This window comes from Centruroides sculpturatus, unplaced genomic scaffold (assembly GCF_000671375.1).
Source record: "Centruroides sculpturatus isolate CEXI.00-Female unplaced genomic scaffold, Cexi_2.0 scaffold145, whole genome shotgun sequence".
Taxonomy (NCBI): domain Eukaryota; kingdom Metazoa; phylum Arthropoda; class Arachnida; order Scorpiones; family Buthidae; genus Centruroides; species Centruroides sculpturatus.
In genome coordinates, this window is record NW_019384293.1 from 607586 (window position 1) to 635033 (window position 27448).

General features: G+C 29.1%; 1 protein-coding gene across 1 annotated transcript; it reads left to right on the top strand.

Annotated features, from left to right (window-relative positions):
* Window positions 1–4: 4 nt before the first annotated feature.
* Window positions 5–19417, top strand: LOC111617843 (centrosomal protein of 44 kDa-like). The gene is made up of 6 exons (XM_023359198.1): window positions 5–209; window positions 7498–7729; window positions 7812–7889; window positions 11968–12049; window positions 17905–17987; window positions 19042–19417. The coding sequence occupies exons 1-6, from the start codon at window positions 118–120 to the stop codon at window positions 19267–19269; spliced, it is 795 nt and encodes a 264-aa protein (XP_023214966.1). The 5' UTR covers window positions 5–117; the 3' UTR covers window positions 19270–19417.
* Window positions 19418–27448: the final 8031 nt, after the last annotated feature.

Genomic DNA, 27448 nt, shown 5'->3' on the forward strand with positions numbered 1-27448 from the left:
TGTGATTACATAGGTGGCAGTAATACACTACGTAATCTTACGTCACACAAAGAAATAGAAAGTTTCCAGTTTTTGAAATTTTTAGCGGGTGAATTTCTTGTTATCGACATTTTAAAAATGGCTACCGGAGATCTGAAGAATAATCTTAAAAAACTTAATTTAGAATTAAAGAAAATTCGTCTACCTCAACATTTATTTGACTTTGAAGGGTAGGATTTAAATTTATAAATGAAAAGTAAATTTAATGTAAATTTTTATAATTTGAAGAAAATACTATGCTCAGATTTCTCCATCATTTTTTAGCTTAAAATGCTTCATATTTTTAATTCTAATCTTATTTTAAGTTTATATTTATTAAGTTTATTAACCTTTAACCACTGGCATGCTATTGTATGTCTGTTACATACAGTAGCAGACCAGTGTTTAATTATTGGTTATATTTACACTGCCACAACTGCTTATCATTTTATAAGAAATATGGTCAGGGCTGTGCCATGCTATGATACAGAGAGACTGCCGCATCAGGTGGTACCATAAAGGGCGGCATTTTGAAGACTTGCATTGTACTGAGAAAATCTACCGCACAGCCCTGAATATGGTACAAATGCAGTACTGAATAAGGCCATAGACTATGCCCATTGGAGTAAAAAGTAAGAGGGCCCTTTGATTTTACTCCTATTGACATGGTCTAAAATTTGGGAGTCCAAACCCCTCAAACAGAACTACAAAGCTTGGGGCATACATATATGTGTGTATTTTTTATTTACAAGTTTAAGTTTATGTTTTAAACCATATCTTATGTAATAAGGCAAATTTGAAAAATAAAAATGCATTACAGAAATATTCTCTTGTTAATGATATACTATGCTTCAACAAAAGTAACCTAAGCTATAATTCTAAAAAAAGAAGTCAAGTAAAGTTTAATGTCTGTTTTTAAAATTAGAAGTAGCATAATTCCTGCTTGGTTAATTCAGCTTGGTTGGTTGAAAATTAGAAGATATTCTAAATGAACATTTATGAAGTACTAATTTTTGATAATATAATAGGAGTAGAATAATATAAATACTTCGTGCATTTCACAATAAACTTTTGTTGTGCATTCAAGAGATATTGGCTACTTGAAACATCTTAGTATTTTGTAAATCGACCAATACTGATTCTCTAATACATTTACGTTTACTTATTTTGCGGCCCATTAGTGGCCAAGTGGTCTTCGTTCCTTGAACACTGGGAGTTCGGTCGTGGGTTTGCACCTTGCTCGGACAGGCTGGCCACGTGGAGTTTTCCAGGTTTTCTCCATGTCTGTAATGCCTAAATAGGGGCCAGTTTCCTTAAAAAGACCTCCCAGAATGGATCCCCCCTTAGCAGATTTCCCAAGTGTTGTGTTGCCATAACTTAACAAACAAACAAACAACACTTATTTTGCTGTTAGTTTTATGAGATGATGACTGGCCTGTATTATCAACCTTATAATTAAGTTTCACATTGCTTATATCAGTAGAAGTTACTTTGTACAATCCTAAAAGACATTTCTCACAGTTTGAATTTCCATATCAAACTGTTTAGATATGATAAATTGCATTACACTCATACACACTCATACGCTCATTACAGTGTGGTCACTTAGACAGCCCTAAATTTTAAACTTGTGAAAAAGAAAAAAAGTTAGTCTAGAAGTAGAAAGCATACTACTAAACTGTAGTAACACACACTGACTTAAAAGTACACAAAACAGAAAGCTTTAACTTCATACCAGGGACAAATCCTACAAGAATAAAAATATATACAGTCGACCCCCCTATAAGATATAGATACGTTCCAATTTATTAGGAATCCGATTTCTTACAAGTCGTTCCAATCACAGCCCGACACGTGTCAAGTTTACGGACTAATCTAATTATCTAAAATCTAATTGCAAGTTCTCCATCCTTCTGAATAAAGAAACATACTAATTTGCCAGCCAATTCATGAATTATAGACTGTGAAAGGTAAGTAAACATTTCGCACTTACTACACACAATGAACATTACAACATGAGAAAGTGCAGTTTATAGTTATTCCGTATGCTTAATTCAATTAGGAATTTAAAACTGTGTGTATTTTATTTATTATTAATTTGTTATAAAGTTTTTAATACTTTTGTACTTGAAAATATTAAAATTTAAGTGGAACTGCAAACAAATATTTATTTTTAATCAGTTTAAATTGAATTATCTCAATTGTTAGTATTAGATTTAACTCTTTAAAATGTTTCGGGACAAGTTCCGGCATTATAATCCTCAAATTATAAATATTTTAATAAAGGAAAATAATTTTATTCTAATGATANTAAATGAATAAATTTTGGAGACCCTTCTATATTTAGGATTCAGACCAAATGATTTATAGTTTCCTTGTCTTTCAAAGACTTACAATTTGTGAATCATATAGCTATGATAGTGGATGGAAAAACAGATGACTGGTTTTCTATATCTACTGTGGTCAATAGTGTTGTGTAATTCTCCTTTATTTTCCATCTTAACAATAAATTTTCTTTACATTTGGATAAGGATGTTGATTGGTTTGGAAAATACAGAAAATATCTCAATTTTGTTGATATTTGTCTCTTTTCCTATAGTACACATTATATACGAAATAATAACTCTAGCGAGCAATACAACTATCTTGGCCTGAAAATAAATAAATGAAAATTCTATCTATTGGATTTGAAAATCATTCCTAAATCCTACTAGAAAATGTGCCTATTGTAAACATAAATCATTTTATTTACTTACTAACTAGGATGATGATATTGAAAACAAACTTAATGGAAAAGATTGACAAGGCATATGATTCATTTTATAAATTGCATAATATCTGGAAATTATCACACTTTACTCTTCATACTAAACCAAGAATTTTTAACAGTTGTATTCTCTTCATCCTTCTGTATGGATCCAAAACAGAAAAACTTCAAGTGCCATAGATAAAAGACTTAAATTTTTTTCGTGACTAATGTCTTAAAAACATCATGCATATTTGCTGGGATGATTTTATTTCCAATCAACAAACCCTTCAAACTGCTAATCTTAGTGGTTGTAGTATGGCTTTCAGATGATAACTATTTTGGTCGCATATTAAGAATGTCTTTAAGTAGACTATTCCAGCAGGCAAACTTTTGGCAGACAGATGGATCTAGAAAGAGAAGTTTCCCCAAAACCATGCATAGGTGAACTCTAGAAAAGAATATTTTATATTTTATCTGATTTATATTTTAATTGATGCTACTCATTGTTGCCGATGGTGCAAGTCTGGAGCTACCTTATGTACAAACTAGATACAAGATGAATGAATGAATAATAAATTTAAAAGCTAAATTATTTACTCGATTTAAAGAAACTACACATTTAAAATGTATAAAATGACCTTTCACTTACATCACTTACTTTGTCTCACTTTCTCTCACTCCCATGCACACTGGCTACATTTTCAAAAGTTCTGTGATCAAATTAGAATAACTTTTCTCATCAAAATCTAATTGCAAGTTCTCCATCCTTCTGAATAAAGAAACATACTAATTTGCCAGCCAATTCATGAATTATAGACTGTGAAAGGTAAGTAAACATTTCGCACTTACTACACACAATGAACATTACAACATGAGAAAGTGCAGTTTATAGTTATTCCGTATGCTTAATTCAATTAGGAATTTAAAACTGTGTGTATTTTATTTATTATTAATTTGTTATAAAGTTTTTAATACTTTTGTACTTGAAAATATTAAAATTTAAGTGGAACTGCAAACAAATATTTATTTTTAATCAGTTTAAATTGAATTATCTCAATTGTTAGTATTAGATTTAACTCTTTAAAATGTTTCGGGACAAGTTCCGGCATTATAATCCTCAAATTATAAATATTTTAATAAAGGAAAATAATTTTATTCTAATGATAATTGAATTTAAAATTAATTTCTTGATTTTGTTCTGTATATTAAGTTAATAAATTAGCATGTAATCACGTTAATATGATAATTTTTATTACATTTTAATGACGATATTTCTTTCTTGATGATTCTATAATTTAAATTTCGATAATATTCAAATTAAATAATTGAAAAATAATAGTAAATATTTTNGCTATTTTTGATCTCTGTGATTATGAAATTGGGGAAAATAATGTTTTTTTAATATTCAACAGGCTGACCCAGCAAACCAGAAAATCCAGCTGACAAGCTAGCTTTTCATGGAAGCACAGTTTCTGTGTGCTTCCATACAACAGATGTGCCCACAGTTGTTGCAACTGCTACTCTGTATATTCAAAGATAGTGTTTTATATGGTCTCATAAATGCTTGATGCTCCCATCAAGCATTTATGAGACCAGGCAGGTCAGGGAAGTGAGACAACATGACATCTCTAGGAAATTATAGTTGTGTGGCTAAACGTTATCTTGCTGGAAAATGTATCATTGTGTCATATTGTTCCTCATATCACTACTAGGAGTGACCAATAGTCACACAAAGATGGCTTCCCAGACTAACACCTCAACAGTGGGGACAATGTGCTGCTCAACAGTGTGATATTAAAGTGCTCACCAGTGGTTGTCTGTTCTAAAATAGAACTGGGTTTTATTGCTAAAGATGATATGCTGCCAATCTGTATCAAGTCCATGCTTCTGTTACAGCATCATTACAAATGAAGCTGACAATGCTGGGGTTGTAATGGTAGAATGAAGAACAGTTTATATATAAATTTGCCTGTCTCTTGCCTGTGGTATAAGAAGAGAGTTGTAGTGAGGTTTGCACTTGTTTGTTTCTGGATGGTGAACAAAGAGATGTTATAGCTTGCTGTTTGTGATTGTCTCATAATCATGTTTTAATCTCTTCTGTAGTTTGTGTGTGGTATCCAGAACTTGTACGTGTGCCCTCATGTATTCATTGCTTTCAATATCTCTCATTCAGGTCAGAACATCTCAGATTCAGCAAAATGACATCTTACTTCCCTCAGCTTGATGATAGTCTTTTTCAAACTCATCAGTTGTGTGTAATGTGAACACTAAGTGTGATAGTTATAACTACTGTTCAAAGACTAAACAACAGGTATCCTGAAAATTGTGAATATATAGCCCCCGCAATATTTTAATAGGGTAATGGAGTAGTGGCTTGGCATTTTGTTTGTGCAACTGAATGATAACTGTAATAATTTACATACCTGTCTGAGACATAGATATGCATGACTTGAGATGGGCCCTAACATTGTTTTGAAGATTGTCATTAGGCTTGAACCTCTGTCCTCCTAGCCACTTTTGTTGTTCACGAAAGAGGAGGAAGTTGGGACTATATGCTGGGTGTTTAAACGTGGTGAAGACTTTTNTGTCTGAGACATAGATATGCATGACTTGAGATGGGCCCTAACATTGTTTTGAAGATTGTCATTAGGCTTGAACCTCTGTCCTCCTAGCCACTTTTGTTGTTCACGAAAGAGGAGGAAGTTGGGACTATATGCTGGGTGTTTAAACGTGGTGAAGACTTTTACCTTTCAGATGTCCACCCAGCTTGGAAGTGTTTAATGTGTGAAAAATTCCACTTCTTTCCTAAACTGAATCCGTGGCTAGAAGGGCAGAGGTTTGAGACTAATGATGATCTTCAAAACAATGTTGTTAAGGCTATCTCAATTCACTGGTGGCAACATTCTGTGAAGAGGGGATGGAAAAGCTCATCTACAGATATGAAAATGCCTCAATCTTCATGGTGATTATGTCGAAAAGTAACCATGTTTGTACCTAACTTTTGGTAATAAATTCATTTTGTTATTTACATTTGTCTTTTTTTTTTATGGACCATTGGAAGTTAAAAAAACAGCCTACATAGTTAATATGAGCCTCTTGCTGCTAATCTTTCCATATCTGGTATTGTCTTTCATCTATCAAATTCTGTTTTTGAGATTAAGGAAGGACAGATTTATCAGAACCATAGATTTATAGGTCTACAATTTTTTCATACTGCAGTCCAAACACATTGTCTACGATTTTCTTAAATCATGAGGGACGTGTATTTCCTTATGCTTATCATGGATGACCAAAACCAACAATGAAGCCTATGATGATGAGAAACGGAACTTTAGTTAACTGCATCAAACCATTGAACTTGACAGTTTGACATAGATAAACTGAACTAAAACTTAGATCAGTGTTTCTCAACCTTTTTAAACCCAAGACCAGTAAATTGTCTAAAAAAATTCTACTGACCAATAGGTTATGTAGGCCTAATTTTTTAAACCTATTTGCATATTATCAACATTTGGGACATACTGTCTATTTATAACATAATATCTAAAAGCATGCTTTGAATACATATCAAAACATAATTAATTAAATTGGAAGTAAACTATTAAAAATGGATTATCATTGAACAAAGTTTTAATCTTTATTAACTTAAGTCTGCCTGCAGACCACCAATAGTGAACAGGTTCACCACAGATTGAGAAACATTGACTTAGTTCATTTGNCAATCTTCATGGTGATTATGTCGAAAAGTAACCATGTTTGTACCTAACTTTTGGTAATAAATTCATTTTGTTATTTACATTTGTCTTTTTTTTTTTTATGGACCATTGGAAGTTGAAAAAAAACAGCCTATATAGTTAATATGAGCCTCTTGCTGCTAATCTTTCCATATCTAGTATTGGCTTTCATCTATCTAATTCTGTTTTTGAGATTAAGGAAGGACAGATTTATCAGAACCATAGATTTATAGGTCTACAATTTTTTCAAACTGCAGTCCAAACACTTTGTGTATGATTTTCTTAAATCATGAGGGACGTGTATTTCCTTATGCTTACCATGGATGACCAAAACCAACAATGGAGCCTATGATGATGAGAAACGGAGCTTTAGTTAACTGCATCAAACCATTGAACTTGACAGTTTGACATAGATAAAGTGAACTAAAACTTAGATCAGTGTTTCTCAACCTTTTTAAACCCAAGACCAGTAAATTGTTTGAAAAAATTCTACTGACCAATAAGTTATGTAGGCCTAATTTTTTAAACCTATTTGCATATTATCAACATTTGGGACATACTATCTGTTTATAACATAATATCTAAAAGCATGCTTTGAATACATATCAAAACATAATTAAATTGGAAGTAAACTATTAAAAATGGATTGTCATTGAACAAAGTTTTAATCTTTATTAACTTAAGTCTTCCTGCAGACCACCAATAGTGAACAGGTTCACCACAGATTGAGAAACATTGACTTAGTTCATTTGGAATAGAAAGCTGGCATTTTGTTATCTCAGTCACTTAATAAATTTAATGAAATTAAGCCAAATGCAGTATGAGCTTTTATCATTATTATTTATTATAGTTTCTGTAAAATTTCAGTTTTATAACTCTTAGTTTCTGAAAAATCTGGCTGATAGACAGCTGAATGGACAAAGCTGATGTAAAAGTTATACATTGATCTATGATTCTATAAGTTTAAATATACAACTTTTAATTTTTATATTCTAGTTTTGCATCTGGAGATTCAGACAGCTATCTGCCAGTTTATGATTATCTCTTCGACTGGTTTAGTCCGCCTGTCATGCACATGATAAATGACAAAGGATATAAGTTACCATCCTATCAGCAAGATAAAGGCAAATTCATGGAAAATTTCTACCTTATTTTACGTGAAATTTTCAATTGGAAACCAGTTCTATCAATTACACAGTTTTTTTCAAATGGATTCATAGAGCATAAGGTTAGGATTGTTGAAATTTAAAATGATATTTCTTTTAATAAGTTTTTCATAAAAGTAATAAAATATTTTGCATATACTATAGGTTATGATGTGTTCTGAAACAGTTAGAAGAGTGAGAGAGAAACATGCAGAATTGGAAGCAAAAACACCAGAAAGGAAGGTAGCAATAAAGTTAATAAATTGATAACTTTGCAAGCTCATAAGTAATATATAAGAATAACTTCTAAAATAAAAATCATGTCTGCTTCTATTTCAAAGTTTGGTTTATATTAAGCAATGTGTTAAATTCTAATTTGGAACTTAAACTGTGTTGGTAGCATAACAAATACACTTTCTGAAGATAAGATAAATATCATCATTGATGTATAATTAAAGATTTGAGATATCAGTGGGTATCATATATTTTGTTACTGTTAAAGATCAAACTTAATATTTTATCTTGAGTCAGCCTTTTGCTTATGTAAGAAATAGTGTATCACTGTGGTGGGATCTTCTCTGGATCCTCATAATTTAGCACAGTTAGTTAAAGTTTGAGTATTATTCTTCATTCTTCATTTATGTTGGCTGATCTTGCAGATTATAGAAAGGAAACTTTAATGAATGAAATTGTTGCAGTCCATATAACTGTAGTATGTTGGTACTTTGCATTGATAAATCATTCTTGATATTAACTTTTTTATAGGGTGGATATATTATTTATATTCTAGAGCAGAGTAAATTCTTTTTTAAAAAATGTTTATGAAAACCTTATTTTATTCAAGGACTGTTACATCAAGGAGAAAGAGTGCACAGATTTGTGTGTTCCTTTGATGTAACAAGTCCTTGAATAAAGTTAGGTTCTTGTGAACACTTTTAGAATAATTATACAATAAGGATAAGAAGTAATTAACATGACAGCATATATTAACTTTTTAGCAGTCGTTTTACAGAGAACATTTTTGGCTTTCAATGGGTCTTTGTCAGGTTCAAAATGGAAATTGGAATGTTTTTATAACAGCTGTTTGAACTCAATTACATATTTCAGTTTTGAGCTCTCAGATTTAAAATGATTTGAGTTGATTTCTAAGAATGTGTGTAGTGTTTTAATCAAATGACACTTGTAACTGGGTCCTAATGATGACTACTTAAATTTCCCACTACTGTTCAAGTAAAATAATAATGACAAAATAAATATTTTTATGACCTTTAGTCATGGATGACTTAAGTTATGATTGGATATATATTCATGTATTTTGTTTACCTGGTTTGTGCCCTGTCCTCTCATAAGTTATTAGAATCTATAAACTTCTGTGTATGTGCAATATATGTTGTCTTTATCATTCCTTAATTTATGTACAGATGGGCTTCTTTGGTAACTTAGTATTGCAATGTCTTTCTATTTTGTTGTAAGTGCTTCCAAGTGATTTATCGTAACAATTAAATGGTGGGATGCTCCTTGGGAGTGTTCCCAAATTGGTTGTGTTGTTTATTCTGTTCCTGATAGTGGTGTTCTAGCGTCCTCTGTGCATACAGTTGTGTTAATCACTTAACCATTATTCTTGGATATCTGTCCACCAATACATTTAAGCTCTTCCAGTGTGTTTAGAATATTTGTGCAATGAAAGAAGTCTCCTTTTGATCAATGTTCTAAAAGCCACCAACTTAAGTGTACAGGTCATTTGAGCAGGTTGTGATAAAATAATAAGTGGGTATCTGGACTGCAGTATAATTTGGTGATAATCTGCCCTTCCTTAAGAGTGGTATTTATCAAGTCTAGAAAATGTTCCATATTGTCAGTCACTTGATGCTAAAGCACATTTTCTGGAATTCCTGTTATCCCATAGGAGTTGTTAACTTTTGCTAAAAAAAAAAAAAAAACTATTATTCACATTTGACACTCTGTATAATGAATGTGTCATCTATATACCTGGTATATAAGGCAAGAATCTTTTTAGTGCTTGAATGACATCTCACATAAGGACTTCCCTTCGGGACTGATGGGGGCTTTCTTTCATTGGTACACTCCTGCTCTGTAAGTAGGTTTTATTGTTTATTTAAAAAAAGGATAACTACCACATTAGATGGATGAGCTCTTGGATTTGTTGGTGATAATGGATTCAACCTTTTCCCTGCACTAAGATTAGTCACATTAAATCTGTAATCTTTAAAGAATGATATATATATTATGCATCATCATATCTAATAGTAATATGGGCAATTATATACATTGGGTATTAGCTGTGTCCTGAGGGTGTCTACAAATCTCTGGACTGCTTTATCTAAGTGCAGTGGTTCTTGCCAGTTTCATGTGGGTGAATCTAACAACCCTGCTTTATGCTGTCAACAAAATCATCACTTATTTGTAAGCTTTCCATTGTGTAATTGTCTAGTTCTATATGGTACTTTGCTATTTTATCAAAACTAGGGATTTGTTTTTGACTGCTTTTGTTAAGATTAAATCATTTTCTTGTAACTGTTTTCTGCTGACTGGTACGTTATGCTATAATGTAGATTCAGTAGGAAATGGTTATCAGAAGTAGTCTTTCTGGACTTCTTTGAATCATGTTAATAGTGCTTCAATACCTAATAAGATCTGTTCAGGCTTCTTCAGGGTCCCATGTTCATACCTCAAGCACCCATGAACATGCGACCATTTTTTAATAGTTATCTGTAGGCAGCTGAGGAGAGGGAAGTGTCATCCCAGCATACAAGAAGTATGGCCTACAAAACTTATGCTGGAATATCCATCACAATTTTTTAATGCATGTACTATGTAATGCAGTTGATCTTTCCTCTTCTAGGTTTATGGTTCTGTTCATTTCTTCTAACTGCTTAGGGAAATTAATTTTAAATCTGAGTTCAAAATCGAAACACTCTTAGTTTGAACAGCTGTTATTAGAACATTCCAATTTCCATTGTTAGTTTGATGATGGCCCATCAATAAGGCCAAGGTCAAAAACATTCGCTGTAACAATTACTGCTGGAAAATGAAGATGTTCAATTACAAATTTATTGTAACAGATTCCAGTTTTAGTTTAATTGTTTCTAGAGCAGAAATTTTTAATCAGTACTAAAACACTTTGCAGAACCAAAAATAACTCCAGTAAATAATCTCAGACAGAAAGACTAATGTTTTTGATCCTTTTCATGGATCATCTTCTGGTCAAAGATGTTGAATCTGAATGTTTTTTGAATATGTTTCGAAAAATGGAACACATTCAAAAAGTATCCTGATTCTTGTATCTGACCTTTAGCCTGAAGAAGACCCGTGGAAAGGATCAAAAACATTAGTCCTTCTACAAATGTAAATCTATTTTTAATAAACAATTCAATGGATGGTTATTATATGATATTATAACTTCCAATCATTTAAAATTTTTGAAGTCTTAACGGTATAACAGTTTTAAACACTAATGACAATATCAAGGAATAGTGAACTTTTCTCAGGTATCAATAAGGATACCTGAGAAAATATTGAAGTGAAATAATTCCAAAAATTGGTTCAAACTATGCCTTGATAGTGTTTGATGTTATTCAAATGAAAGGAAGTCCAACTAAATATTAAATTATATAAATTTCATAAAAATATGGTGTCCTTATAATTAGGTTACATTTAAAAATGCAGTTAATTTCAAAAACTGTGTATATATTATTATTATTTTTGCTTCTGCAAGGTGTTTTAATACTGTATAATTACACGCCAGTCTGAAGAACTGTTGTGAACTTCCACTGAAAGTGAACTTAATGTTTTCACTTTCCATCCTATCCCAAATTAGAACTATATCCAATGTGAACAATTGCAAAAAATTTCCCATATGTCTTCCGTATCTCTTCGGCATCTCAACTCATAGATTAAGAACAGTGGCTCTACAGTTTACACATAGCATGTTTGTTACTATTATAAATTACTCCATAACTGTAATATTCAATGAAATAATCTACACTTGCTGTTTGGTCTGACGAGGAACCAAGTCTGAAATGCATTTCCAATATTAATAAAGTGTATATTTTTGAACTTGATCTCTGACTCCATAACCTATGAGGTGTGATAAGTCTATACAATTAGTCAACTTTGGGCTACATCAGGAAGCATTAACCCAGACAAGAAGCAAGAATATTTACAAAGAATATGTAACATTCAATTCTATTTTATAAGAATAATTTTGAAGTTATTTTATCTTATAATTAATAAATTTGAAAAAGAAAAGATATTTAAATGTGTTTTAATTATATTAAATACTAAATTTTTTAATATTTAGTTAGTTACTCATAGTGGAATAAGAATGATCTTCAAAAATGCTAATAATAATACTTCAAAAGAAGGATTAATAATTAAAAAAGGTGAGAAATCTTTTACTAATTTCAACAGTTTATTACTTTTTAAATTTTAAGTTTTAATTAATTAGTTCCTAGCATTGAAATTTTTACAACAAAATTTATTAATCTAAATTACACACAACTTGATTTTTTATTATTTTTGATTGCTTTGTATTGACTTAAAAGATGCAGAGTTGTGTTTTAAATTTAATATTCAATATTGTTATACATTCTACCTTCAACACATTGCAAGCAACATGTTGAAGGTAGAATGCTATGTTCTCTTTGTGGCAGTTTGTGACATAACTATAATAATTTTTACTTTCCCAGCTATTTTAGAATATAACGTAAGAAAAGTATGATTATCAGTCAAATTTTGACCATCTGGTCTTCTGTACTTCTACGTTTTGATATTCCAGGAGTCGAAAAGTATAAAAAAAAAATACCCCTTACAAAATTGTGTTTGTGGGGATGGGTTTGTCTGTCGATATATATTTTTGCATTATATCTCAATACTGAATTAACCAAAAATTTTGAAATTTGGCAGGGGAATTTCTATATATCAGGCATTGATGTTATTAAATTTGCAATCAGACTTTGAAAATTTGACTTGAATTGACAATGAAAATTTTACTTGTTGTTGGCGTTTACAATTTTTTTTAAAACTCATCTCTACCCTCAGAATTGTCTTTTACCTTTTGTTAATAATTAATAATATAAAAATTATTTTTTAATAAAATTCATAGCTGATGGCACCATACACAATTTTAACTTTGAGCTATGGTCTTAGTGTTTTTTGAACATAAATTACTCTCTTTAAAAAAATATTTATCATGATTCAACAAAATTACTTCTTTTAAGTTTTTATTGTTATTTAAATTTTATATTGTATTACAATAAAAAAAAAAATTATCAAACTTTCTGTTCTTGTTAACCTGTTTGAGTGCTTGGAAAGTTGAGAAAATACTTGCCAGTTTTTAAATATTGCAGAATTTACTCTGGAATTTACCTTTACTAATAAAATTAAGTAGAGTAAGTTAATAAGATCACAATTAGTATAAATTGTGATTTTATTTACTCTAGCTTTAAAAATAATGACAAAAGAATGAAAAAAAATGTAAAACTTGAGATTTATTAATTGTAATTTTTGTTATTAGTAAATAGAAATTTATCCAGTGTTTGCCATTTTTCTGCAGTTTTTAAACTAGTAAAGAATACCAGCAGTTTAGATCTGTGAGAAACAAAGTTTACTGTGAGCAAATAAAGATTAAAATGGTAAAAATATAACATTTAAAGTACTTATTAAGGCAGTGATAACTGATATTGGTTTACAATATCAATCACATTTTGAGACTGATAATTCAAACAACAGCTTTAAAAAGCTTTTACATGAAGAAAATAATTATAAAGCACTGACTACAATAAAATTTTAGAAGTGCATTTAACAAACAGGCATATTGCACTTTAAGGAACTTTACAGCACTTTTAAATTTGTATTCCAAAGCTAGGCCTGAGGCAGACTTATAAAATAAACTGAAAATATTTGTTTCCTGAATGAATTCTCTGCTAGAAGTGTGAATGGTTTTGTTTGTAAGTTCATCTCAATATTAGTTTTGTCAATGTGTTTTATTATTTTTACTTTTATATCTGTTTTTCGGCTTAGTACTGCTGTGCATTTAATAGTGTAAATATGTTTTTAGGCTATTGTGTGCCCTAACAGATGATAAAAAAGGCTGTTTTGCCTCATGACAGTGTCTAGAACCTAACCCATTGTATTATCAACGTATCCTTTTATATGTATTTGGATTAGTGATTGCATTACTAGTAAATTAGGAGAATTATACCCTGGTAAATTTACCAGTAATTAATTTTTTTACCAATATTTCAGTTTAAAAAAAACCTCTTAATTAATTCAAATTTTATTTTCCTAAAATTCCCACAGGAAATACCTGTGGGAAGCAGATTTCTTTTTGTCTCCCCATACCATAGCAAGAAAACAGTGCGGATGGTGATGGGTCATTCCATTTGTAATTTAAGGTTATTAAAAGAAATTTTCTAGTTTTTTTATAACTTGATTCCCTGTATTATATTCTAAAATCAAGTTTGTTTTTGGAGTATAACCCAGAAAAATTGAACAAATATAAGTCTCACAAAATATCCAATAATGTTAACAAAAATATAATTTTGAATAGGATTGTAGAAATAATCAAGCACTTATCAGAAAATGAAAATGAATCATGACTTGCGAATGTCACTGAAATAAATTCAGACTCAGATTCTTGTGAGAGGTGTTCATTGCTTACCACACCAACTTCTCATGTCGACACAAGAACAAAGTGCACAATAGAAAAGTCAAATTTAACAATAAAAGAGAAATTGGACTTATTCATTAAATGTAAAATGAGAATAGACACTGATAACAGCAATATAAGTAAGTTTAAAAGTGTGAAAGATATAGTTAAGAAAGAAATGAATTATTTTGTAGAGAAAAATATACAAGGAACGTATCTTAAAATTTTTCAATGCTCTAATGACGGTATGTCCAACTAGTATTGATTCCGAGAGCGTTTTTTCTAAAGCAGCTGCCATTTGTACAAAAATTAGATCTAGATTAGACAATGAGAGCCTAAATGTATTATGTTTTTTAAGAGCCTCCTTTCAAAATAAAGAAAAGCATAATTAATTATTAGCATTATTTCAATGTCTGTTATGTCATAATAATTGCTATTATAAGAATGTTGTTTGTCTAAACTGAGAGAAAACTTGAAAATAAATGGCTGTCCAATAATTCTGTCAGTAATTCAGTTTCATTTTAAATCCTTTGTTAATATGAATTTACCAGTAAATTACTGATAAACTGGTAATCCCGAATATAATTACTGATTTACTGGTAATGTAATACCCGGTAAATTTGTAACCACTAATTCACATATATTAATTCTTATAACATAAATTAGTGACAACAGTATCCATTAGAATAAGTTCAAACAATTAACATCAGAAATGAACATGAAACAATTTTGTTAGACACTTTGGGACTTAGATAATTAAATTTTCTTTAAAGGAAATCTGGTGAAAACTGATATTGCAGTCTTTTATTTAAATGAATTAAATTTATTCTTTGGTATTTATATTTTTAAGATATATTTTTGATGATAGTTAGATAGCTAAGATGATAAAAGAATTTGCTTTCTGCACACAAAAAGTGGAATCAAATCGAGACAAGCAATTTTATGGTAATTTTTCATCGGCAATCTGTTCCAGATATGTCAGTCTCCATCCTTTACCATCCACCCATCTCTGTTGTGAACCTGGCCAAACCCATTATGGGTATGAAAAAAAAAAAATGAAAAATGTATATGTTTTGGATATTTACTATTATGAAAAGAAATTCTTTGTGTATAAATTTTATTTATTTATATATTTTTAACTGTAAAGATCACCGGTTTTTATGAAGCATCCTGTTAAAATTGTTTCTGTGGATGTAAATTTCCATGCATACTCCAACTTTTTAAGATGTTTTTGCTGAAAAATAAAGCGAAGAATAAGAAGAAGAAAATTGGGAAAAAATAAAATAAAATATGAGATAAAATTTTATATTTANCAAATAATGTCCAAGTTTTCTTATGTATTTTAAGGCTAAAAATTACTTAATTTAATTAATTTCTAGTCTTCAAAACTATAAGTAGTAATTTCATTTCTTGTTCAGCAATTTAATTTGACAAATTTTAATATATTTTTCACATTTAATGATTTTCAATGAATAATTTGACTAAGAATCCTACAAAGTTGAATTCAGTTAGATGTTATCTTCTGAAGAGATAAGTGATGATATTGATAAATGAGCTGTTGTGTAATGGCTGAGTAGTTAAGATAACAGTCTACCTCTCTGGGGATCCAGGATCAAATGCTGATGAGCTGAAAAATCCCAAGAATTTTTCAGGGGTGTGGCCTATTTGATATGTTGTTTCACCACCTGGCTTTGGGTCTGGCCAAACCTGTAATGGTTTGCTTAAAAAGTCCATCTTAGTGCCTGCAGGATAGAGAAAGTTAAAAAAAATTACTGCTTCTGTAATTGTTGTCATTTGTATTCTCATATCCTGACATCTTTGTAAAATAATAAAATATCTGATCTCATCCATACTTTTACAACTAAATGTAAACAGCATCTGATAATAAGGAAGTGAAAAGAATATAGAGAATTCATTAGTGTTATGCCAATTTTCAATTGAAAAGTATGAACACTTAAGTCAAATTTTATAAAATTAAATATATCTAAGATAAGAAATATGACTATTAGAATTAAATCATAGTCATCTTTAACTATTTGAAAATTAGAGAATGATTGTGAAACTTCCTTTTACTTTTCTTCATTTAATTTCATCAAGAAGTCATTTCATATTGAAGTAAACTCATAATTTGTATCCAAAGTTGTTCATAAAAATTATGGCTCTGATAAATTTTTATTGCCTATAGATGAAAATCATTCATGGCATTTAACCGTATCTGTGTGTCATTTCCCTGTGGATGGCATATCTGTAACATGCATGACTTTAGTTATTATGCTGAAATGATGTCATAAAATAAGCAAGAAAACGATTTGTAGAATTGATTTCATAAGCCATAATATTTTGAAGATAATAATTCTTACTACTTACTACAGTATTGTGTATAACTTGATAATGTATCAAAATATAGTAAAAGAAAAACAAACATATACTTACTATCTGATTCTTCAAATTATCTTCTGAGTCTTAGTAATAAGTATGCGTCATTATCATCATTTTATTTATTTGGTCATAAAACAAATAAAGAAACAAAACAAAAAAATAGGAAAAAATCTATTGAAAAATATGTGATATACTGTTTTAAAACCTTTTAATGTAAGAGGAGTACACAATTCTGTCCTAGACTAAAACATTTGTGCTCAAGAATTTGAAGACAATGTTAGCTGGGAAGATTCCACTTATATTTAAGCAACTGATATATTGCCAAAACTGTGTGTTATTATCCTGCCTCTTGCACTTATGTTGCTAATGGGTTTGATAACAGTGCATGTCTTTCAAAATTAATGCTGTAATAGTGGAGTTATGTCTAATAGAATTATTCTAGATGCACAATATTAACTTTCTTATTTGTCTCTTACAAAAAGAAACTTAATGTTATAGCTAGAAATAAATATACCATACATACATTTGATTTCTATTAATCACTAAACATTAGATGTAACAATACACTCGAGTAACTTACAGATGAAGCAGAATTACCATCGGTGCATATAATACCAATTGGAATTAAAATTTTTCTAGCTATATAGCAGGGTTGGCCAAATGTTGTCACAATAGGAGTCATATACTAAGGATGCAGCTCTCATGTATTTCTGATACAATGTTTGAACATTAATTTATAGCTTACAATTTGTACTTGGGTCATTGTGACTACATAGGTTACCAGTAGATGTAATCTATTTCAAAGTCCATGCCAAGTTAGATATAATGCTAGATGCTTACACTGTCAGACTGCGATTTTAATGTCATCTGACAGTGCATCTAGCATTGTAATGTAATTAGTTTATTGGAGTCTGATTGAACATTTTCTGCAACTTTATTGAATTTTAGATTTATTATAAAGGTTAATTCAAATTCATTTCTTCAATACATTTTTTAATTTTATTATGTAATTATTCTAGCAAGAATGGCATTTGTTTTTTAATTGTTGTACAGACAATTAAATTAAATTTCATTGAATTAAAATATTTCAGACTCATTTGTTTCTTCTTTTAAAAGATAGTTTATATAGTGAATTACTTAAATTCTGTATCAAAGATGTGGATTAAGAAAATAATTATATCACAATATCTATAAATTTATTTATTTTAGAAATTACAAGTTTTCCTTCTGACATGGTTGATACCAGTTCCAGTTCTGAAGATATTTTAATACAAGATTATGAACATAATCAGGTGAGAGAGGAACAGGACACAGTTTATCTTATAAAAAATTGGTTGAGTTTTCTCAATCACTTTTTGAATTATTAATATGTTTACAGTAACTCAAGAAAAATTAAATGTTTCTGAAAGTTCACAAATTAATAATTGTCTTTATAATTGATCTATAATTTAATTTTGTTTAAAGTGCATTTAATAATTTATTATGTATATAAATGCAGTCTTCCAGAAAGAATGCTACCATTTTAAATTACTGAAATTATGTTGATGTATCACACACTTCTATGGTAATAACCAATTGATAGAGTAATTATCTCCCATCTTCATTCAAATATCTTGTCTTCTGTCCCTAGGAAGTGCTGTAAATGAAAATTGCAACTCTACAACAGAGAAGATGTTTTGTGTTCTGCAGTTTACAAAGTTAGAATCAGTCATTATTGTGCAACATGAGTAGATGTAGAATTGTACCTGCTATGGGAGAAATGACAATGGATATGCTGTAGTGAGTGTAGGAAGAATTTGAGTATCATTGAATGTGATGAGGTGCATACATTGAAAAATTGCAGTGGTCAAACATGAATCTTGGACAGTTTTCCAATGTTTTTAATGTACATTACAACATTCTCAGATAATAATAAAATTATTAATATTATAATTTAAAATGGTAACATTCTTTTTGGAAGACACTGTATACCAAGAGCTATTAATCAAGCAGAAATTATTGATTATACTTTTGTCTCACTATACCAAGACACACAAAAGTATAATACACTCAGTTCTCCTGCCCTTTGTTATCCTTAATGAATATTGGGATAGTTTAGTGATAAAGTAGATATTGCTTGATATACAAAATTAATAAAAACAGTATTCCATTAGTATACTATATCAAATTTTATTCATTAATGCATTTACACTATGAGAAAACTTAACATTTTCTCAATGTAAATGCATTACATACACAATTTTTTTACACTCAATTACTCTTGAAATAATTTATTTAAATAAATTTTAGATGTAAAAAGTTTTCTTCCTTCTAAATAATGTAATTAACATTAAAAAAATGTTTTAGCTTTCAGAAAAAATGAGCCAGATTTATCACAAACTTTTCGATACTTGCGAAGAAGTCAGAGAAATGAAACACAAGTTCACCAGTGTAGAAAATCAACTTCACGAACTGCAACAAAAGATTAACTGCCTATCTTTGAAACTCGAACAATCGCAGAGGAATTCCATTCAAAACTGCAACAGTCGAAACAGTCCCCCGGGAAGGAATAGCCCCAGTTTTAGAGGAAACTGAAATTGAATTTGCGGCTTAATAATTTATACAAAAAGAACTTAAATAAAAATTGCACACATTTTGTAAAACAACAATTTTTTTAAAAAAAATTTATGCTAGTTTGCATGTAACAAATTGACATTAAGAAATTTTGCACATTTATTTCCATTTTTTTAAAATTATTATTTATTAATATAATTTATTATCATATGAATAATGTAGATTGATTAATTTATGAATGTTTAAGTTTTTTTTTTAGATTAAAAAAAAAAAAACAAACTTAAAACTGGATAAAAGTTAATATATATTAGCATTATATTATTTTAAATTAATAAAATAATAATTATGCTAATTTTGTATGAAATTATCACAATTAAAACGAAGTTCAAAAATTAATTTAATTTTTGATAGATTTAATTGTATTTTATAAATTTAAATTCTAATTTTCTTATTCAATTGTATGCAGTTTGCATGTTAATAGAATGTATTTTGTATTCTAATGTATAAGAAATTTCAAATAAATTTGTTTACAGAAAAACTTTTTAAAGTGAGATTTTTTTTAATTTTAATAATTAAAAAACTAATTGTTAAAATTGATAGTTATATATAACTTTATTTTTTATGACAATAAAATGGTAATAGATAGTAAATAAGTTGTAAATTTTGATTGTAAATTATACAAACTGATCAATATTAGTGTTTAAAAGTGCTTATTTTAAATATAAACATAAAAATTTACATAAGATTTATATAGAAATATAAATAGAAACATTAGCATTAATTTACTTTCAGATGAGAATGTGTAGGAGTTTTTTCCATTATAAACAATGAATTAAATCCAATTTGATCCATAAAATTCGAAATTTTATCAATTTGAAGAGGCAGAGGACTGGAAAAATAGTTAAGTACCTCTAAGATTAAAGTAACTTTCCTGGTTTATTACAGAAGAGCTTAACAATAGTATCCCTCTGCTTGCTTAAAGTAACACAATTTATTTTAATTTTAACATTATCCAATGCTTTAATTTACACTTTAACAGTTTTCTGGTGTTAAAAAAGTTTGTTTCATACCTCACGTTTTACAGTTATTACACAATTAATCTACATACTTCAGAGTGAAAATATTTGAATTTAGAAATTATGTAAAATCTAAATTTATATGCAATCTTGCCTCATTAAATTAATAATTTTCATATTAGATTTTTCTATTGTAAAATTATCAAAAAGAAAGCATTGTAATTTAAGAAAAGGGGGAGTAATATCATTTAGATTTTAAAAAATTCATCTGTGCTCAACTCACTCATGGATCTGTTTATCACACTATAACCGTTTTATATTATATTTTATACATTAAGCACCAAGTACCACAAAAAACATACAACTTTCGAAGAAAGGAAAAAAGCTTGTTGCTGGACTTTCCCTAATAATTGCTACCATTATCTTTAAATGTTCAGAATGGTTCGGGAAATATAGCCCCACCCCTTCCTAACCAATGGCCCGATTTCCTTGAAAATTTCTAGAAACGTTCCTCCCTAATACATAAACTTTCTCACAAAATTTCAGAAATTTTCGACAAAAGACACAGGAGTTATTAAGCTTCAAAGTGGGTGAACAAAATCTCCCATATACACTAATATCCATTTCTTTTTTTTTTTCTTCGATGTTTTAAGGTCCCCAGTCCAAAAATATAAAAATCTTGGTCAGTTTTACTATACTTTCCATCTGTTATATATCAGCTGGGAAAGTAGTAACTCAAAAACTTTATTATAAACAATGAGATTTATTATAATTTTTAAGTATTGATCAATTTTTATATTTAATAGTAATTAGAAATTAATTTTTATATTTAATAGTAAATAGCAATTAATAGTAATTAAAATACGATTTTTTATTATTAATTAATTATTAGATTATCTTAAATCGATTTTCTCTTTAATTAATTTTATTAATCACTCTTTATTATTACGTCTATTGTTGATTGACAGCCACATCCACCAATCAGAGAAACAGATTTATATTTTCTACGAAGCTCCTAATTTTATTTTAGAACGTCAACCAAAAATATTTTACTTTTTAAAATTAAATTTTTAAAAAAATGTAAATTAATTTATTAAATTTTTTTTTTGGAATTTGACATTTTAAAGAATGAAACCAATTACTTTCTTTCTTAAAAAAATAATAAATTTAGTTACTATTATTTTTTTTTTTGGAGATTTTTTTTTCTTATCAGAATGATATGGTCTTTATATTAAATGAGATATAATAATTTGTAAGAGAAATTATTTTTTTTTGTAGTTATGGAGTTAATCTTCAATTATGTGATTTTATTTTTGCAGAAAAAAAATTATCGCTTCATTAAAATGCCAATGATGCATTCAACTGAAATAATAATAAAAACATCGACTTGCATCGATAAAAACTAATTCAGGTGATTTTTAAGGTGTTTTTTTTTGTTTATTTTTTTTAATAAATAGTTGCTGAAATTATCATATTGATATGAAGCGAAAAATAAATATTTTTAAATTAGGTATGGGATTATACAGTGATGAACAGACTGTTTTTCAAATACCCTTCTGATTTATTAATTTATTACTGATTTTGCCAGGCTTGTAAGAAGTTCAATAATGCTATTTTTGACTAGTAATTTTGTCTGGTAGAGTGTTAAATTCTCTCGCTTAGTGCTATGTACTATTCAACCTATTAATGTTTTTGTCTACTGTTATTATGTTATATATTTATAATAAACTTATTAATTTAGTGATCCTATTTACATTTCATCACTGTATAATGTTCCTGCTTTACAGAAAATTTAATTAATTCTCCTGTATCTTAGAAAAACTATTAGTGATCTGGTCTACTATTGCTGAATGGTAGATTTCTAGAATTCTATTAATGCTCCCTGTTTGCTTCTGCTTTTAATTAGTGCTCCCGCCAATTGCTTTGCTTAGTAGACTATAGTCCAAGCAGCCAAAGAATAGACCTGAGTCAGCTTGAGTTGGAAAAGTCTATGTCAAATGAAAGGGATGGGAAGAGACATAGGGAAGTTAACACATGGATCTGATCTCTTTCAGCTATTGTTTTTACAAATTTTATTACTGATTCATCCACTTGTCTCCTTCCATCCCTTTCATCTGATATAGACCTTTCCAACTCATCTGGTTTATGTCTATTCTTTCGCTGCGCGGACTATAATTAGTTATCAATAAGTGTTGCTGTTTATGTTCTTGACAAGTGTTCTTACCTAATATATTTATTAGTAAACCTGTTATTGCACTTTAGTGGCTAATAATCCATTAGACAAGTGTACTTCAGAGTAGTATTGATAGTTCATGTACCTCCTAAGTTAACTACTAAAGAATCACTTGAACTACCGATAAGAAGTCAAGATGTGTACTAAGAAGCACAAATATTTCGCTAGTGAAATTTACTAATATTTTCTGTTTATGATAAAAACCAAACATTTTAGTACAGTATATTGGTCAGGTTTTCCAGTTCAAATAAAAATTTACATATCAATTTATCCAAGAGTTAAATATGACAAATCTCACTCGAAATGTTGATTTAGTAAATGTAAATGTAACGTCAGCAAATATATTATTTGACTTTACGACCTCGAAAATATATTGCTTAGAATAAACGATTATAAACGTCGAAATTAATAATTTTACTTCCTGTAATCGCAATATCGAAATGAATTATCACACGACTGCTTTTCTTCGAAGGTTATTTTCAACCTGTAGATCGCGACTTCCGAGCCATTTTTCTTAATTTAAAATAACATAAAAAATTGTTTTTTTCTTTGAGAAGGAAGCAAGAACGATTAAATTCGCATAAGGTAATTAAAATTAGATAATTTACTAGCATTTTGTAGCTCGAAAGATCAGAAAATATAGATCGACAGACAGACATGAAGTACCAATATAAAAGTGCTTTTTTTACGAATAAACTACTTAATAACATCATTATCTAGTAGATTAATTATATTATACAATTAATTAACGTTATCTCATTGAGGAAGAGTCCCAAAATCCCTTTTAAATGAACATAAGTCATTAAAGATAGATTGACAATTATTGCAGATAAATCTATTTTGCCTCCCTCTATTCATTTATTTTAGTGAACAGTAACGATAATTATGTACAACTGACTTGTCAGTTCAGTTAACTTAATAAAACCAAAAGCCAGTTTGACCTAATTTCTCACAATAGGACACATTCAACTAAACTTGGTCCTGGAATCTAGTGATTACTATAGATTCGATTCCCATATTGTTCTCAATCATATTCTAACCATTTGTGGTGTGTACGTGGTTTCTAGTGGAGCAGTTTAAATTACTGTCTGTGTGACGCGTTAATTAATTACATAAAATCGATAAAATATAATTTTATCAACATTTTATTAATTAATTTGATTAAAAACTATCTGATAAGTATACTACAAAAACTGGTGTACATCATACACACATAAGNGTTATGGAGTTAATCTTCAATTATGTGATTTTATTTTTGCAGAAAAAAAATTATCGCTTCATTAAAATGCCAATGATGCATTCAACTGAAATAATAATAAAAACATCGACTTGCATCGATAAAAACTAATTCAGGTGATTTTTAAGGTGTTTTTTTTTGTTTATTTTTTTTAATAAATAGTTGCTGAAATTATCATATTGATATGAAGCGAAAAATAAATATTTTTAAATTAGGTATGGGATTATACAGTGATGAACAGACTGTTTTTCAAATACCCTTCTGATTTATTAATTTATTACTGATTTTGCCAGGCTTGTAAGAAGTTCAATAATGCTATTTTTGACTAGTAATTTTGTCTGGTAGAGTGTTAAATTCTCTCGCTTAGTGCTATGTACTATTCAACCTATTAATGTTTTTGTCTACTGTTATTATGTTATATATTTATAATAAACTTATTAATTTAGTGATCCTATTTACATTTCATCACTGTATAATGTTCCTGCTTTACAGAAAATTTAATTAATTCTCCTGTATCTTAGAAAAACTATTAGTGATCTGGTCTACTATTGCTGAATGGTAGATTTCTAGAATTCTGTTAATGTTCCTGTTTGCTTTTGCTTTTAATTAGTGCTCCCGCCAATTGCTTTGCTTAGTAGACTATAGTCCAAGCAGCCAAAGAATAGACCTGAGTCAGCTTGAGTTGGAAAAGTCTATGTCAAATGAAAGGGATGGGAAGAGACATAGGGAAGTTAACACATGGATCTGATCTCTTTCAGCTATTGTTTTTACAAATTTTATTACTGATTCATCCACTTGTCTCCTTCCATCCCTTTCATCTGATATAGACCTTTCCAACTCATCTGGTTTATGTCTATTCTTTCGCTGCGCGGACTATAATTAGTTATCAATAAGTGTTGCTGTTTATGTTCTTGACAAGTGTTCTTACCTAATATATTTATTAGTAAACCTGTTATTGCACTTTAGTGGCTAATAATCCATTAGACAAGTGTACTTCAGAGTAGTATTGATAGTTCATGTACCTCCTAAGTTAACTACTAAAGAATCACTTGAACTACCGATAAGAAGTCAAGATGTGTACTAAGAAGCACAAATATTTCGCTAGTGAAATTTACTAATATTTTCTGTTTATGATAAAAACCAAACATTTTAGTACAGTATATTGGTCAGGTTTTCCAGTTCAAATAAAAATTTACATATCAATTTATCCAAGAGTTAAATATGACAAATCTCACTCGAAATGTTGATTTAGTAAATGTAAATGTAACGTCAGCAAATATATTATTTGACTTTACGACCTCGAAAATATATTGCTTAGAATAAACGATTATAAACGTCGAAATTAATAATTTTACTTCCTGTAATCGCAATATCGAAATGAATTATCACACGACTGCTTTTCTTCGAAGGTTATTTTCAACCTGTAGATCGCGACTTCCGAGCCATTTTTCTTAATTTAAAATAACATAAAAAATTGTTTTTTTCTTTGAGAAGGAAGCAAGAACGATTAAATTCGCATAAGGTAATTAAAATTAGATAATTTACTAGCATTTTGTAGCTCGAAAGATCAGAAAATATAGATCGACAGACAGACATGAAGTACCAATATAAAAGTGCTTTTTTTACGAATAAACTACTTAATAACATCATTATCTAGTAGATTAATTATATTATACAATTAATTAACGTTATCTCATTGAGGAAGAGTCCCAAAATCCCTTTTAAATGAACATAAGTCATTAAAGATAGATTGACAATTATTGCAGATAAATCTATTTTGCCTCCCTCTATTCATTTATTTTAGTGAACAGTAACGATAATTATGTACAACTGACTTGTCAGTTCAGTTAACTTAATAAAACCAAAAGCCAGTTTGACCTAATTTCTCACAATAGGACACATTCAACTAAACTTGGTCCTGGAATCTAGTGATTACTATAGATTCGATTCCCATATTGTTCTCAATCATATTCTAACCATTTGTGGTGTGTACGTGGTTTCTAGTGGAGCAGTTTAAATTACTGTCTGTGTGACGCGTTAATTAATTACATAAAATCGATAAAATATAATTTTATCAACATTTTATTAATTAATTTGATTAAAAACTATCTGATAAGTATACTACAAAAACTGGTGTACATCATACACATATAAGGATATGAACTCATGAGTAAGTGCATGTACTGTGTTTAAAAAACCTTATAAGATCTCGACCCTCCTCCTCATATTATGCACATATACTGTACAGTACTTTTGTGTTCTGCATACAAATGACACACAATTTAAGATTTTACTAAAAAGTTAATTTGTTTAAAAGTATATTATATACATATAAAGTATACATTTGAATGGCATATCGACATTTACAGTTTTATATTGCTTTGTTGCATGTGTGTTGATATAAGTGAGCCATTTAAACTAGTAAATTCTATATTAATTTACTTGATACATTAATACTAATAAACATGCCACAGTGGGTACGTTTATAATATTTTGTTGCATGATAAACATCAATACAAGTGTGTGTATATACAGTATATATATATAAGTGAGGTATGTTTACTAGCACTAATGTATATAATATTTTAGTATATTACAAGTAATTTATATCATACATTAATATAAATATATATACATCAAGACTAAATAACAAACACTAGAACGATGGCATGTATAATTTACAGTCCGATCCCACTTGAGATATGACACGACTTCCTCTACCCTTTGACCTTTAATTGCCAAAATTTAGTAGCATAAAGGCCTTATATATAAAATATTAACCCAGAGAATTCCCAATAGAAATAACTATCAAATTTCAAAATTTTGGTTCATCCAGTCCTGAGATATAATGAAAAACAGATGCAGATATCACACGCACGCGCGCGCACACTACTTAATTAAAGCAGGGCATGGAGAGCTTGTATAGGGCCAGTGTCAGAGAGACCCCATTTAGCCTTTTATTTTTTGAACAAGTGAAATACAGTACGTAGAGTGTTTCTTTATTAATAAAAGTCGGCTTTAAATATTTTATTTTCTGTTAGTAAAATAACGTTATTTTTAATAGGGGTAGGAACCCACACGGGGCTCTAGATTTCTCTGGCCCGAGGAAAAAATAATCCTCAACATCCCATGATAAAAAGACAATATTTTATATGGAATTTCTCATTTTATGGATTCATGGAATGTCAAAAAATATTAAAAGCTTTATGCATTTTCATGTATACGATTCATAGCATATATCTTAAACACATAGCACATATGTCAAATACATTGTAACATCATCACAATGCTCTCAATTTTAGTCCCTGTACATTATACTTTTCCTGTTTACAATACAGTCATGCAGGTTATCTATCTAACTGTATTCAGGAGAAAATTTCTAAATTAAAATCACGTGACTCCTGGTCCAAACCGGAAGTTTATATATAGTTACTTAGGACCTGATACCGCTATGCTTTCCTTATTTAGCCTCGACTTTTATCTAACTCCATTTTTGAGATTAAGGAATAACAGATAGACAGACATTAGTGGGAATTTATAGATCTATAATTTTTGAAAATTGCCGCCCAGTTATAAACACACAAGCACATACATTTACTTAAACATTAAAAAAATATTTTAATTTAAAAAATTAGGTAGAGAAAGTTATTAAAACTTTATAATATATAAAATTAATTTTATAAAAACATTCCATATTTTTTTATATAATTTTTT